Genomic DNA, 15,425 nt, shown 5'->3' with positions numbered 1-15,425 from the left:
GCTGCCAGGCGACTAATGTGGAAGGGAAGAAATTAGGGCTGATGTGGAGGCAGTGGGTTTGGGAGGGACCTGCATTGGGTCCTGCGCCCCCTGGCTGCCCTCTTCTCAGCCTCCTGGTGCTCACAGGGCTGGGGGGTGAGGGCGGATGTGGACCTGCAGTGCCGGCTGTGGGACAGTAGCCAGCAGCTGCCCCAGACCAGACACTGGGTATCGGGATGTTGACAGGGCAGCCAGTTCCGGTGCTGTGCAGAGTCAACAGGTCAGGGTGGCCAAGCTGAAAGTGGGCTCAGGTTCATGCAGAGCGGCAACCCCCATCCCACCTCCCACGACACACACCTTCAATTTTGATTTGACTTGCCTGGCATCTAGGGGCAAAGGGTGGCCCAGGGTCCCAGATTTTAACAATCATTCAAGGGCCATCATAAGCTTCAGAGAGTGGCTTTGTCTGGGTGGGACTGGAGGCAATTGTCCCCAGCCTCTTGCCCCAAAGTGGCATCAGACACAACTCTTCTGTTCTGTGCCCAAACTATTGCCCAGGTTCAGCCTCAGAAGCTGGAGGAGCTTCGGACAGGAGAAGAGCTGCACAGTGGAGGGCTGGGTTCAGCCTCTGCTGTGTGACCTTGGATGAGAGACTCACCTCTCTGACCATCTACAAAATGGCGAGGCTCTCCCCATTCACAGGGTGTGGGGAAGAGGACTTGAGTTGCAGATGTGAAGCTCCTGACACGTAGCAGGCACAGGGCACGTGCTTGTTCCTCGCCATGTCCCCTCACACCTGTGCTCCCATCTTCTGTTGGGGTGGGACAGACTCTGTGGAATTACCCAGAAGTCCCCAGCCAGAGCCGCTGGCCCTTGGACATGTGCTTTGAGAGGCATTTCCTGAGCCTGGAGGGTCTGGACACAAGGATCAAGTCCAAGTTCCTGACCCCAATTCACTGCCTTGCCCCAGGTGTCGGCCTCCTCGCCAGCCCTGGACAAGATGGGTCATCAGGACGGGACCGTGTGGCACAGCCTGCGGGCTTTGGAGCCAGGCAAACCTGGGCTGGGAATCCTGGCTCTGCCTCGGCCTCCGTGATCTCCGACAGGCAGCCCCACCTCCCTGAGACACCATTTCTCTACAACGGGATCACACTGCCTGCCTCGTGGGATTTCCGTGGGCACTCAGGGTAATTAATCTGGGGGAAGGCTGACTCTCTACCTGGCACACAGGGAGGCTGTGGTCATGCTAGCCCCACTCACCTTTGCCGGCCTGCCTTCCCCTTCCCTGCCCAGCTTCCTCCCCTCTCCCTCTGTGCTTTTCCAAACCTTCCATGTCCAGCTCTGAGACCCCTGCGCCCTGAGCCTCAGCCCCGGCAGATGACCCCTCGCTGTCCTGCTGTGTGCGTGAGCTCCCCTCCCCAGCCCCTGTCCAGCAGCACCCAGGAGCCTGAGTACAGCTGGGCACCACCCTCTGTGCAGCTGTGGTGGGTGGGGAGGCTCCTGTTCCCCTCCCTGTTGGCAGCCCTGCTCTGCTCCGGCCTGGGCAGTTCTGGTCGGTTTTCAAGGACATTCTAAGTGTTCGCCATAAACCCTGGGCCCAGGCTGGAAAGGGGGGAGGATGTTGATTGTTGGAACACACACCTGTCCAGGTGCAGGGGAGCTGGAGGCTCTGTGAGAGGAGGGCCAGCTCAGCCGCAGCAGGAGGACTGACAGGTGAGGGGTCGCTGCAAGGAGCTGGGGCCTGCCAGGGCCAGGCAGGCAGGGCCGGGGGCGTGTAGGGGCAGGAGCCATCACCTCACTTTGGCCCTGGTGGGATCTCCTTCTGGTCCTGGGGTTTTCCTCCCTCTGCGGCCTGAGCTGGGGTTGAGGGTGCTCCGAGATTGGCAGGGAGAGTCAGAGCCATCCATGGGACTCTGCAGTGAGAGTCACAGCCCTGGGCAGAGACTGCTCCCAGCAGTGGAAGCGCCAAGCGACCCAGGAGGGTGGGAGCGGCGGCCACAGAAGGGGAAGGGGCTCTGAGCAGGGCTTTGGCTCTGGCCTGTGCCCAGTCTGCTGCTGGACACAGGGGGACACCTAAGAATCCCACCCCCATCCCACAAAATGACACACACAGGCACACACCCTCAGTGACGGAACCTCAGGGATGAGGGCACACATAGACCTAGTGTGATAACTTCACACACACACACACACACACACACACAGGAAAGCACAATCTTTCTTCTTCATTTGGGTGGGGAGAGCACTGGAAGGGCCTAGAGGCAGCGCGAGGACGTGCAGCAGCTCACCCAGGTCCCTCCCTCCATCCGCTTCCCCAGAGGCCTGATGGAGGAGTTGGTGGGGCTGCGTGAGGGCTCCTCAGGGGACCCTGTGACTCTGCAGGAACTGTGGGGCCCGTGTCCCCGCATCCGCCGAGGCATCCGAGGTAAGAGCCAGGTCCTCTTCCCTTCCCCCTGTGGGACTACTCAGGACATCATTCCTGCCCAGCTCCCACCGCACCTCTCTGCCCAGGAACCACCCTCCTGGCATTTGTCCAGGACATCACTGCCCAAAGTCTCCTGAGTGACAGGGAGGGAAGGGGTCTGTCTGTCCAGCTGTCTGTGGGTCAGATGGGCCGGGCATCTGCCCTCTGCCTTTCGGGAGAAACAGCCCAAGACATGGTCACCGTGCCCATCCTTCACCCAGGCCTCTCCCTCACCTACCTGTGCCAATGTGGGGACATGGGGGTTAGCTGCTGGGACATTTGGGGCCACAGCAAGGGGCTGGGGCAGCCTGCACTTGGCACCTTTCCTTGGAGCCCCATGTGCCTTGTTCACTTTGAGACCTGACTGTCCCCTCAGCTACGGGGCAGAGCAAGTAGGGACCACAGAAGGAGGCTAAGTGCAGCCCTAGGGGCTGGTGCCCACAGCCAGTGAGGGCAGCTCCCAGGTTGGGCTGGCAGCCAGCAGGCCAGGGGCATTGCTGGGGACCCAGAGGATACCTGGCGCCACAGGTCCTGGGACACGCAGGAGTCTGCTAGATCCTGGTGCTCTCTAAGCTACGGACTCTGCGAGGATGCGGGTGAAAGCTGTAGCTGCCAGCCCCCTCCACACTCCCTGTCCCCCAGGAACCTCCCAGTACAGGCAGGGATGCGGAGGGTCAGCAGGTCAAAGGCTTTCTGGTAGGGGCAGCACTCCTGGCATCCACTGTGTCACCACTGTTGCCTGCCACAAATCCTGCCCGGCCACTTATGTGAGGCAGGGCCCCCTCAGGACTACCCCAGAGTCCACCACCAAGCTCCATCCCCCTGCCCTAGCCTCTCTGCCTGAAGCCCAGCAGGCCTCCAAGGATGGGACTGTCTGTGCCTCCTGCCCCACCCTGTGCCGTGACCCCATGCCCTGCCCCAGGTGGCCTGGGGTGGCTGAAGCAGAAGCTGTTCCGCCTGGGCGAGGACTGGTACTTCCTGATGACCGTCGGGGTGCTCATGGCCCTGGTCAGCTATGCCATGGACTTGGCTGTTGAGAGTGTGGTCCGAGGTAACCCCTCCATGGCAGGTGCTGCTCTGGGCCATGGGATTCCGAGCTCGCTCTGGGGATGCCAGGTGGATGTCGCCAGGTGCAGCGGAGGTTGGGGGAGGGCTCTGGGTGGGGATCTGGTCCTGGCTTTACTCCTGACTTGCTCTGTGATCCTGGGCAGGCTCCTGCCCCTCTCTGGGCAGGCTCCTGCCCCTCTCTGGGCCTCAGTCATCTCATTTGCACAAGGGAGAGAGGCCTGAATGTTCCCAAGAGCCCTTCCTCCTCTGAGCTCTCTGCCTCTTCTTCCAGCCACCTTGTTCCTTCTCCTTCCCTCCTCCATGCCCTGGGGCAGAGTGGGGGCACTTCCCTATAACATTAAGCTTGGAGTTTCCTCCCCACCCCACCCCATCCCTCAGCAGCCTGCCTCCACCCTGAGGCCTCCCTGGAAGAGGTGGTGTGGGCAGGAAGGGTCTAAGACACTTTCTCTGCAGACCCTCAGCTGCCAGAAGCAGCACCTACTATGGTGTTTGGTGCTTCACACCTGTGTCATTTAGTTCTCAGTGACCCTTTAGTCTTTAATGTCTTTAGTCTTCAATTAGCCTGTGAGAAAGAGCCCATCACTAGCCCACCTGACAGATGGGGAAACTGAGGCTCAGAGAGGCTGAGTGGCTTGCCCAAGGTCACTCAGCTAGGCAGTGGTAAACCTGGGATATGGACCCAGGGTTGTACTCCTGCCTCTTCTTGGGGGTCTGCCCCTCGCTGGGTGGCCTGGTCCTCCCCTCTTCGTGACTCCATTTCCTGGTCAATAAGTGGGCACCACAGCGTCTGGCCCCTGAGGGCTGCAGAGGCTGTGGGTGTCTCCCTGATACGCAGCTGTCCCCAGCGCACCAGTGGCTGTACGGGGAGATTGGGGACAGCCACCTGCTCCGGTATCTCTCCTGGACTGTGTACCCTGTGGCCCTCATCTCTTTCTCCTCGGGCTTCTCCCAGAGCATCACGCCCTCCTCTGGAGGTGAGTCCACGGTCACCACGCCAGTCCCCAGTGGCCAAAACCTTCTCAGATCCCAGGGGGCTTCTGATGGGGGGAGTCGGAAAGCAGCAGCCTCATTTCACAGACAAAGGCCGAGAAGAGTCATGTGGCTTGCCCGAAGGGACACAGCAAGAAGGCCAGATCTTGACTTTTGGGTCACTGCTGGCCCTACCTGCTTTCCAGGGGCTCCTCGGGGACTTGATGGGAGGCTTGGTGGGAGGTTCTTCTGCGAAGCCTGTTCCAGTGGCCAGTGCCAGGGAGGGGCCGGTGGAGGAGGCACAGCTCCCCCAGGCTGCTCAGCCCTGCCTCCTGCTCCAGGCCAGCAGAGGGGAGCTCAAGGCTTACTCAGTGGTGGCCTGAGATTTCATCCAGGCTTCCCCTATTCTGCCACAGCCTTCTGCCAGGCCTGGTGGGAGGAACGTGAACAACTCACATTCCCCCTGTGATGCTCAGAGTCCAAATCTGCTAAATGAGTTTAAGGACCTTACCCTAGGCTGGGTGCGGTGACTCATGCCTGTAATCCCAGCACTTTAGGAGGCTGAGGCAGGAGGATCGCTCGTGCCTAGAGTTTGAGACCAGCCTGGGCAACACAGGGAGACCCTGTGTCTACAACAAATAGGAAGAAATCAGCTGGGCATGATTGCATGTGCCCATGGTCCGAGCTACTCAGGAGGCTGAGGCGGGAGGATTGCTTGAACCGGGGAATTCGATCCTGCACTGAGCAGTGTTTGCACCACTGTACTCCAGTCTGGGGGATAGAGTGAGACCTCTGTCTGAAACAAACAAACAAACAAACAAACAAACAAACAAACAAAAAAAGGAATCCTAACCCAGCTGGGCACACTGGCTCATGCCTGTAATCCCAGCACTTTGGGAGGCGGAAGCGGACGGATCGCTTGAGGTCAGGAGTTCTAGAGCAGCCCGGGCAACATAGCCAGACCCCATCTCTTTAGAAAAATAAGGCGGGTGAAGTGGTTTCTGCCTGTAGTCCCAGCTATTCAGGAGGCTGATGCGGGAGGATAACTTGAGCCCTGGCATCTGAGGCTGCCATGAGCTATGATCCTACCACTGTACTCCAGCCTGGCTAACAGAGCAAGACCTTGTCCCCAAAGGAAAATAATCCTAACTTCAGAGGGTTCTGCTGATCTGGTGAGATCGTAGTGTGAAAATACCGTGCAGGTAGAGTGTTGAGATTTTTAATCTAGAGATTGTCCCCCTCCTGGCCCTTCCCACCCCTGCCAAGGTTCTGGAATCCCGGAAGTGAAGACCATCTTGTCGGGTGTGGTCTTGGAGGACTACCTGGATATCAAGAACTTTGGGGCCAAGGTGGTGGGCCTCTCCTGCACCCTGGCCACCGGCAGCACCCTGTTCCTGGGCAAAGTGGTATGGGCAGGCATGAGGGCACCCCAGCCGTCCCGCCCACCCAACCCTGCCCCAGCTCTCCCCCATCACCCCACCAAAGCTGGGTCAGAGCAGACTCAGGCCAGTGCCTGCCTTCAGGGAGCTCAGTCTTAGGGGAAGAGCCAGGCCAGGTCCCCAGTGTGACAAAAGCTACCTGAGGACAGCCCTGGGGGTTGGAGAGATGGAGGAGGGGGTGTGGTGGGGAAGCCGTGCTGCCTCTGGGTGAGACTGTCTCTGCTGCCCTCACCTGGGCCCTGGGCCCACCCTTCCCTCTGCAGGGCCCTTTCGTGCACCTGTCTGTGATGATCGCTGCCTACCTGGGCCGTGTGCGCACCACGACCATAGGGGAGCCTGAGGTTAGGGACTCGGGGCTTCCTTAGAGGAATGGGAGTGGGGAGGGAGGGGGCTGACGCTGAGCCCTGGACTCGGATCCCACTAGAACAAGAGCAAGCAAAACGAAATGCTGGTGGCAGCGGCGGCAGTGGGCGTGGCCACAGTCTTTGGCGCTCCCTTCAGCGGTGAGACCCCCCTCATGCCCTGCCCCCTGGGTCCCTCAAGCTCCTCCCCTGACACCCTGGGCTCCCTTGGCCCAGCTGAGAGCCTGGAGGAGGGGGTGGGGCTCATTCTAGTTCTTACTTCAGCCTCGCCTTGGGTACAGCCACCGCCCCCCACCGAGGGGGTGGGGAGTGAGGTGATTGGCAGTGCTGAGAGGCTTCAGGGTAACATTATACAGACTTGGGTTTGAAATCCACGTGTGACCCTGGCCCGCTGGCCTCTCTGAAACCGGCTTCCTCCTCTATAAAATGGAGATCGCGACCGTCCCCACCCGATAGTGAGAGGGCGCACACCCGCATTCCAGGCTGGACGGGTCTCTGGGCAGAAGGGTCCTCCCCGCCCAGGGCGCATGCGCTGCCCTCCCCTCCTGTCTGTCCCTGTCCGGGCTGTAGGAAAGCAGGACAGTTGGGTCAGGGAGGAGGTGACATGGGGAAGGGGCCCTACAGCCACAGGTGGGTGGGGGTGGGGGCCCACCTGAGATCAGTGTCGCCCCCAGGTGTCCTGTTCAGCATCGAGGTCATGTCTTCCCACTTCTCTGTCTGGGATTACTGGAGGGGCTTCTTTGCGGCCACCTGCGGGGCCTTCATGTTCCGGCTCCTGGCGGTCTTCAACAGCCAGCAGGGTGAGCCCCCTGGGCTGCCTGACCCTGGCCCTCCCTGGGGGCCGGGGTAAGGGGGCCCTCCCTTCTCCCCTGTGTACACCCCTTGCTCTTCCTTTCCCTCTCTGTCCCTCTTTTTCCTCTTCCTTGTTCCCACCTCCTTCTGGGAGGATGGAAGGGGCTGACCTGTGTTGAGCATGAAGGGCAAGGGGCGCTGAGGGTAGAAGGGATGAGGCTGGGCAGGGAGGCAGGAGCCTGGTCGTGGGGGCCTGGAATGCCAGGACACAGAGTCGGGTCAGGACCTGGCACCCCCTCCACCCTGGGCTGTTAGTCTGGGACTTGAGTTTGGGTGGGGTGGGAGTGCCATCTCGGCTCCCCACTGCCCTTCTTCCCCAGAGACCATCACCTCCCTCTACAAGACCAGTTTCCGGGTGGACGTTCCCTTCGACCTGCCTGAGATCTTCTTTTTTGTGGTGCTGGGGTGAGTGAGTGCCTTGGGCCCCTGAAAGTCCAAAAGGCATTCCCCCCAGGCCTGGACTGCGGCCCCTGGTACTGGGGTCAGGCTCTGGACTCATGTCTGTGTGCTCCCCAGCGGTCTCTGTGGCATCCTGAGCAGCGCTTACCTCTTCTGTCAGCGAATCTTCTTTGGCTTCATCAGGAACAATCGGTTCAGCTCCAAACTGCTGGCCACCAGGTGGGCTCCGGGCTAAGGGCTAGGGACCTCTCAGCGAGCTCCCACCCCACCCCCCGGCCGTACTCCCAACCTTATGTAGAAAGCTCTACCCACCACCTGAGCCCCTAAAGCCCATCCTAGCCCATGCCCCATATGTGGAGCCCCTAATGCCCCCTACAAGTCCCCACAGTCACTGCCCGACTACCTTACTGGCCTCAAACCTCCCCATTTCACCCCCATATCTCCCGGAGTCTATACCCCCTCAGTGAACCCCAACCCCCTCACTGACCTTTAACCCCTTGTTGGTCCCTCTCTCCCTTTAAACCATGTGTGCCCGTGGCATTGGCTAAGCCCTCCTGCCCCAGGCGCATGAGCCCTGCCCTCGCCTGGCCCCACTCTGTCCTCCCTCCCAGCCTGCCTGTGCCCCAATTCTCCTATCAGCCTCTACCCCTAAAAATACTCAGGAGTGTGGGGCTCACCCCACAGGTTCTGTCCCCTGGAGCTGGCCCAGTCCACATCCCCCGTTCCTGCTCTTCCTCCGCAGTCCTTGCCTTGCTAGGCCCTGCTTCCCTCTCCTCGGGATGTGGGAAAGGGAGGGCCAGCCCTAGAGCCCACCCACCCCCCACAGCAAACCTGTGTACTCCGCCCTGGCCACCTTGGTTCTTGCCTCCATCACCTACCCGCCCAGCGCTGGCCGCTTCCTAGCTTCTCGGGTAAGGGGCCTTGAGTGGGGTGGCAGGAGTGGGGAAGCCCTATTTGTTGCCCCCTTTGCGTGTATCTCACTTAATCCCCTCAATACCCCATAAGGGAGATGCCTCAGCATTATTTTATGGATGATACTACAGCTTTGGGAGGTCAGAGCCCTGCCCAAGGCCCCCCTGCTGGGAAGTGGCAGAGGAGGAGGATTCCAGGCGGGGTCAGGAGGTGCGGGGGTGGCTGGGGTCTGCTGCTCGGGGCTCCTCATGTCCAGTTCCCACCTGCCCTGCCACAGCTGTCCATGAAGCAGCATCTGGACTTGCTGTTCGACAACCACTCCTGGGCGCTGATGACCCAGAACTCCAGCCCACCCTGGCCCGAGGAGCTCGACCCCCAGCACCTGTGGTGGGAATGGTACCACCCACGGTTCACCATCTTTGGGACCCTTGCCTTCTTCCTGGTTATGAAGGTGGGCCCCCTGGCCCCCAGGTGTGCACAGAGCCAGGACCAGCTCTGGTGGTGGGGGGGTATCTCATCGCAGCTGGTGGCATGGAGCCCAGGCCTTCCACCCACACTTCCTGATGTGCCCCCTGCCCACTGCATGGTCCTGGACAAGTGACTTCACCTCTCTGGGCCTCAGTCTTCTCATCTTTAAAATGGGGTGGTTGCTGGGAAGGCTGAGGAGGAAGAAAGGAATGTACCTGGCACAGTGCCAGGCATACAGTGGGCATTTCTCAGGGTGAGGACCCTCCCCTAATGCTGGACTCTGGCAATGGGTGCATGGCCGGCACCCTCTTTCTCTCTAGGACACTCCCCTGTCCCATGTCCTGTCCTCCCTTGTCCACGCCTTGCCCAGCAGCCTCTAACCTCTGTCCCGGGCTCCCCACTCCCACAGTTCTGGATGCTGATTCTGGCCACCACCATCCCCATCCCTGCCGGGTACTTCATGCCCATCTTCATCTATGGTGAGTCTGGGGTCCTGAGGTTCTGAGAGTTTCAGGGTTCTTGGGGCAGGGCCATGGCTCCTGGTTCACCCTCCCCAGGTTGTACTGAGGATGGTCCTCAGGGATGGAGGGCTGTGGGGGCTGGGACAGCCTGGCTCCCCCTCACCCTGAGTCTGTGGCCAGGAGCTGCTATCGGGCGCCTCTTTGGGGAGACTCTCTCTTTCATCTTCCCTGAGGGCATCGTGGCTGGAGGGGTTACCAATCCCATCATGCCCGGGGGGTATGCTCTGGCAGGTGAGTGGGTCAGGGCCTTGCTGGGTGGGCAATGTTGTGGGGCTGGGCTGGACCTGGAGAATTGGCTGGTGACTCCACAGGGCACAGAGCAGTCACTGAGCCCCCCAGTGAGCCCCGTACCCCTGATGGGGGTCTGTCCCTCCTGAGCCCCACCATTCCCCGGGGCCCATCACTTCCTCATTACTCCTGTCCTGTCCCCAGCCCCGCTGCCTCTCACCCTCTCCTCTTATCCCTCTCCTCTCACCAAGCCCAGGCACTGGGCACTTCCCACAGTGCCCAGGCTGTAGCCTCTTACAAATCACACCTTAGCCCCTGGTCGCAGTCGTGGCAACCTTGCCCTAACATGAGGCTGGCCCCTGGCCTGAGCTGCCCTGCCTGACTCTGCCCTTGCAGGGGCTGCAGCCTTCTCAGGGGCTGTGACCCACACCATCTCCACGGCACTGCTGGCCTTCGAGATGACCGGCCAGATAGTGCATGCACTGCCCGTGCTGATGGCGGTGCTGGCAGCCAACGCCATTGCACAGAGCTGCCAGCCCTCCTTCTATGACGGCACCATCATTGTCAAGAAGCTGCCATACCTGCCACGGATTCTCGGCCGCAACATCGGGTGAGGGGCGCCCACCTCAGCCTGGCTGAAAGGGTCATAGTGTCCGGGTAGGGCTGGGGGTGGAGGGCACCTCCAAAAAGAAATGCCACCGCAGCTGACCTCGGACATGGGGGCTGGGAGGGGCTGACACAGCAGTGCTCTGGTCTCCACTCTCCCCAGTGCCCCGGGTGACCTTGCGCAAGTCCTTGACCTTGAGGCCTCAGCGTCTGTCTAGGGGTCAGCTGGGCTTCACAGCAGGAGGATGAGTATTGCCCCATGTACAGGTTGAGGAAACCGGGGCTCAGAGAGGTGCTGTGTCTTGCTCCAGGTGACACAGAGAGTCAGCACCAGATCCAGGAGGTCTCCTCCCCTCTCCCCACTTCTGCAGCCTTCACTGGGACTTTGGGAGCAGGAGGTGGAACGAGAATGGAAATGGGCTTTGAGGTCCTCACTCAACCAGATAGGACCAGAGCAGCTTCTGGCACCAGAAAAGCAGACCAAAGAGGCTCTGAGAGTCCCTGGGTCTAAGGCCCTGCTGCAAACACAAGCCAGCTGCTGCCTTTCTCTGAACCCGTTTGCCTACCTGGAAAATGGGGCTGCTTACCCCTGTGGTTTCCAGACTTTCAAGTTTTTTCCCTGGGGGAGGCATATACTTTTTTTTTTTTGAGGTGGAATCTCTCTCACTCTGTTTCGCAGGCTGGAGTGCAGTGGCACAATCTCAGTCACTGCAGCCTCAACCTCCCAGGTTCAAGCAATTCTTCTGCCTCAGCCTCCCAAGTAGCTCAGACCGGGCGTGTGCCACCATGCCCAGATTATTTTTGTAATTTTAGTGGAGACGGGGTTTCACCACGTCAGCCAGGCTAGTCTTGAATTCCTGGCCTCAAGTAATCCACCTGGATCAGCCTCCCAAAGTGCTGGGTTTACAGGCGTGAGCCACCGTGCCCAGCTGCATATACTTTTTATTCAAATTAAATTCTCCAGGGAAGGCTGCTGGGTAAAACAGGATAAAGTGGAGCTGGTCTGGGGGACATGGGGGTCCAGGGGGCTGGGAATTCGGAACTGGGTCATCGGCGACGTGGTCCCCAGGTTTCCTCTCACCGTGGGTTCTAGGAGTCCCTCATTCTAGGAACCTCTCCGGTCCTGCCCACACTCCAGAGCCATGGGTCCCTGGTTCAAGCAAAGCTCCCCACAGATCCCCCTGCTGGCCTGGGTCTCACATCCCCGACTCTGGGACCTGATGTGAGCCCCTCCGCCTGCAGCTCCCACCGCGTGAGGGTGGAGCACTTCATGAACCACAGCATCACCACACTGGCCAAGGACACGCCGCTGGAGGAGGTGGTCAAGGTTGTGACCTCCACAGACGTGGCCGAGTATCCCCTGGTGGAGAGCACAGGTGCCCAGCTGGAAGGGAGGAGGAAGTCTGGGTGTGGGGGATGCCCTCTGCCTCCTTCTTGGACCTGTCAGATAGACAAGATCTGCATCCAGGCTCTGTGACTTAGCAACCAACCGTGTGACCTTGGGCAAATCACTTCACCTGAGCCTCAGTTTCCTCATCAGTAAAATGGAAATCATGGCCACCCTCCCTTGGGGTGGTTGACATGTCTAAAGAGAGTCGGCCGGGTGCTTCTAAGGCAGTCCCTGGGCAGCTGCTGGGGTAGGAGCATGGGGACACCACCAGGGTCTTCCAGAAGCTTCCCTTCAGGTCTCCCTTTAAGCATTCCCCAGATGAGTCCCCTCCCCCAAATCCTTGTTGCCATAAGGAAAACATCTCTTTAAAGACAGAAGCATGGTGGCTCTTGTTAAAAGGCATGGAACTCACTTCTTGCGGAAACCTTAACTAGAGTGTCATTTCCTGTGGGTACAAGTCCAGTATCTGCATTCAGAAGATAAGGTGGGGTTGGGGGGTAACCCTGCTCACTCAACTCTGCTGTCAGCTCATGTGTCCCCCTGTGCAAATGAGACAAGCTGCACACCTGGCAAGCACACCACAGCTGGGTTTTGGTCTCCACTTGCACTTTGGGCAGGCACCTTGTGCAGTGAGCAACCTGTACAACCATATGGGTCAACCCTATGCCCACCCCAAGAGGGATAAAGCCATTTATGAGCTAAAGAACTGTGAGTATACCACTTAAGTGCTAGGTACTGCATTTTCATCATCTTGAAAGTAGGGATCAAGAGAGTATAGGATTGCCAGACGTTCTCACTCCAAATGCTAGGCCCTTCTTTCCCCCACTAATTGGAAGACCGTTAGCATTACGCTGTGGAACATGCCAAATATCTGAAAATGTTTGCATTCGGATGACCCCACCAAGAGCCTTCACCTCCTGGAGCAAAGAAAGAATTAGCCTCAAAGACAAAGACTAAGTCCTCTTTTACCCTTAGAGCCATAGCAAAGTGCTCCAACCAACACAGGCCCAAGCTGTGGGACACTACTGCTCACCCAAGAAATAGCCTTCAGTGTTCATTTAAAAGGGAAGGGGGAAATTTATATGTCTAGGTGTCAGGTTTTTATTCCACTCAACAGAAAGCAAAAACACCAAGCTAGGCCCTCAAAACTAAATAACCGACAATGCCATTGATGCCCCAGGGCCAGAATGAAGTTGCCAAGGCCCCAGCACACAGTAGGACCTCAGAACACAGTGTCCTCCTGGGTTCACACCTTCACTGTGCTGCGCCAAATGTGAAGCCTCTTGGGAAACGAAGGAGAAAGCCCAGCCCTGACACACAGACTTCATCGTGCTGGCGTCCCTAGCTTGCTCCTGTCTTGAGGCCTTGCAATGTGGGGGATCTCAGTGGTGGCCAGGGTCCCTCCTGGCTCCCTGGCAGCTTCACTCAGCCACCCTCAGCTACCACACCTGAATGACCTTGGGCAAGACAATTAGCCTCTCTATGCCTCTGAACCAAAGTTTCGTGTCCTTTATGATGGGTGACAATAGTTACAATAGCCCCATAGGAACACCAGAACAGTTCTTGGCTAAGTAGGTGCTAAGTAAATGTGAGTCCCTGTTTCTTCCTAATGCGCCTCCCTCTGGCTCTCTCTCTACTTGCCAGAGTCCCAGATCCTGGTGGGCATAGTGCGAAGGGCCCAGCTGGTGCAGGCCCTCCAGGCTGAGCCTCCTTCCTGGGCTCCTGGACACCAAGTGGGTACTCCTGAGGGGCATGGGGATGGGGCGGGGGTGGGTCAGCAGGAATGGGAGGGGAGGGGCCAGCTGATATCCTGAGGGAGAGGTGGTCTGAGAGAGGCATCCTGGGGAGGCCGGCCCTGCACCTGTAACCCTTCCCCACCCCCAGCAGTGTCTCCAGGACATCTTGGCTGCGGGTTGCCCCACAGAACCAGTGACCCTGAAGCTGTCCCCAGAGACTTCCCTGCATGAGGTAACGGGGAGAATTGGGGAGTGTGACACATGAGGCCCCTGGGTAGGGGAAGAGCTGATGAGGAGCTCGGGCTCCAGCCTCCCCTCCCAACCCCGCCCCGCCCGTCTTATGCTGCTTCCTGCTCCTGCTGGGCCTGTGTCCTCATCAGCAGACTGGGCAAAGCAGCTCCTGTCCTGTTGCCCCTCACTGCCAGGGTTGTGGAGATGATGCAGAGAGATGAGGGAAGTGGGAGAGCGGCAAATGTAAATCTCTGGGTGGAGAAAGACAGTGGAGTTGCACCAAGGCACACGTGCACTTCAATTTCAGGTCCACCACATTCTCTCTGTGTGATCTTGGACAAACGACTTAGCCACTCAGGACAGAGCCTGGAACACGGGTTAGGGAGGGGCAGAGGCCAACAGGGGACCTGGAGATGGCCGCGACCCCTCTGGGCTGCTGGAGGGTGCTGGATATTAGGTCCTGTTCACCTGCGGCCCCGCCCAGACGCTTGCATGGACTCTGGCATCCCTCAGTGGCCACACTGGACATTGCAGGCCTGGGTCTCTTGCCTCCCACACACATCAGGCCCCGCCCCTCTTCCTGGCTCAGAGGCGTGGCAGAGTGGGCCAGAGGGTGGGCTGGGCGCCTTCTACCCTCCAGTGTTTCCTAACATCCCCCATCCAGGCACACAACCTCTTTGAGCTGTTGAACCTTCACTCCCTCTTCGTGACGTCGCGGGGCAGAGCTGTGGGCTTTGTGTCCTGGGTGGAGGTACCAGGCTCCCGGGGGCAGAGCAAAGCTGGGGACTCATGCCTGAGAAGACTAGGGAGGTGGGGAGGTGGGGGGCCACCAGCATGCTCCCATCCAAACCTGGGGGAATTCAGAGGATACTGATGAGTCCCTCTTCCTGGCCCAAATTGGCCACTGGGCCTGGCTCCCCTACCTTGTTTTCTGGCCAGTGGCCAGCCTGCCCCTCTCTGCCTCAGTGATCCCATCTGTGCAATGGGGTGGCACAGGCTCTACTGTTCACCCAGAAACCACCCTTAGGGGAACCAAAAATGCTGGAGCCCCCCTCACAACCTCCTCTACATCCCCCCTCCAACCCTCACCCCCTTTCTCTGTTCTAGATGAAGAAAGCAATTTCCAACCTGACAAATCCGCCAGCCCCAAAGTGAGCCAGCCCAGCAAGATGAACAGGGCACCCCAGCTGCCCTGGTACTGAGGTTGGGCTGAGACCCTGCCTCTCTTCCCCCATCACCACCTGCCCCTCCCTCTAGCCCAGTTCCATTCCTTGGCATAACAGGCAACTCTAACCTAGCCCGGAAGAAGATGGCTCATCCTGGGTGGGACGATGGCTCCTGCCTTGAAAGACAAATCCCACCTTGGACAGAGCTGAGTGTGAGATGACAGAAAACCAGCATCTGCCAGGTGCTCAGTGACTGGCCATCACATTAATGAATGACGAGATTGGAGTACGCTGTCACCAAGGGCAGGCACAGATGCCCTCTGGGGTTGTCTGATTCCCAGTGAGAGGCTCCTGAGAAAAATAAAGCTGGTTCCCAGAGCTGCTGTCCATCCCTCATCTCAGCTGCAAGGTTGCTGGACTGGGACTGGAGCTCCTTACCTGCGCTGGCCCAGAGTGAGTTTCCCGTGGTCACGTGGGCACTGCAGGCCCGGGCCCCTGGGCTCCTCCTCATGCTCCATTTCTTGGCAGGGAGATGCCAGGGAGAGAGGGTCTCCCACCAGGTCTATGATGCTTGTCCTCATGGTTAAGCAGGACCCTGTGTCGCTCAAGCCCTAGTCTCCTGCTTGGCTGAGCCA

At 59.2% G+C, this 15,425-nt stretch overlaps 1 protein-coding gene across 2 annotated transcripts; it reads left to right on the top strand.

The window, feature by feature from the left end:
• Positions 1–2,304: 2,304 nt before the first annotated feature.
• Positions 2,305–15,177, top strand: LOC100452784 (chloride channel protein ClC-Kb). 2 transcript variants are annotated; one of them, XM_009234774.3, is made up of 19 exons: positions 2,305–2,404; positions 3,366–3,494; positions 4,357–4,485; positions 5,747–5,886; positions 6,183–6,260; positions 6,344–6,422; positions 6,956–7,081; positions 7,454–7,538; positions 7,650–7,751; positions 8,359–8,443; positions 8,722–8,895; positions 9,322–9,391; positions 9,554–9,664; positions 10,058–10,271; positions 11,510–11,643; positions 13,302–13,390; positions 13,545–13,625; positions 14,289–14,375; positions 14,732–15,177. In XM_009234774.3, exons 1-19 carry the CDS (start codon positions 2,305–2,307, stop codon positions 14,777–14,779), a joined length of 2,061 nt encoding a protein of 686 aa, XP_009233049.3. In that variant the 3' UTR covers positions 14,780–15,177. The 2 variants fall into 2 exon arrangements, with proteins under 2 accessions (XP_009233049.3, XP_002811474.3); XM_002811428.5 differs by having other exon boundaries at positions 13,542–13,625.
• Positions 15,178–15,425: the final 248 nt, after the last annotated feature.

Source organism: Pongo abelii, chromosome 1, assembly GCF_028885655.2.
Source record: "Pongo abelii isolate AG06213 chromosome 1, NHGRI_mPonAbe1-v2.0_pri, whole genome shotgun sequence".
Classification (NCBI taxonomy): Eukaryota; Metazoa; Chordata; class Mammalia; order Primates; family Hominidae; genus Pongo; species Pongo abelii.
The sequence above is the reverse complement of the archived record's forward strand: the minus strand, read 5'-3'. Positions and strand labels throughout refer to the sequence as shown.

Bases quoted from the DNA above. Each gene is read 5' to 3' on its own strand.
- LOC100452784 (XM_002811428.5), top strand. From the start codon at position 2,305: ATGGAGGAGTTGGTGGGGCTGCGTGAGGGCTCCTCAGGGGACCCTGTG. The intron at 7,082-7,453 runs GTGAGCCCCCTG...CTTCTTCCCCAG, and splicing joins GGTCTTCAACAGCCAGCAGG to AGACCATCACCTCCCTCTAC. The intron at 7,752-8,358 runs GTGGGCTCCGGG...CACCCCCCACAG, and splicing joins TCCAAACTGCTGGCCACCAG to CAAACCTGTGTACTCCGCCC.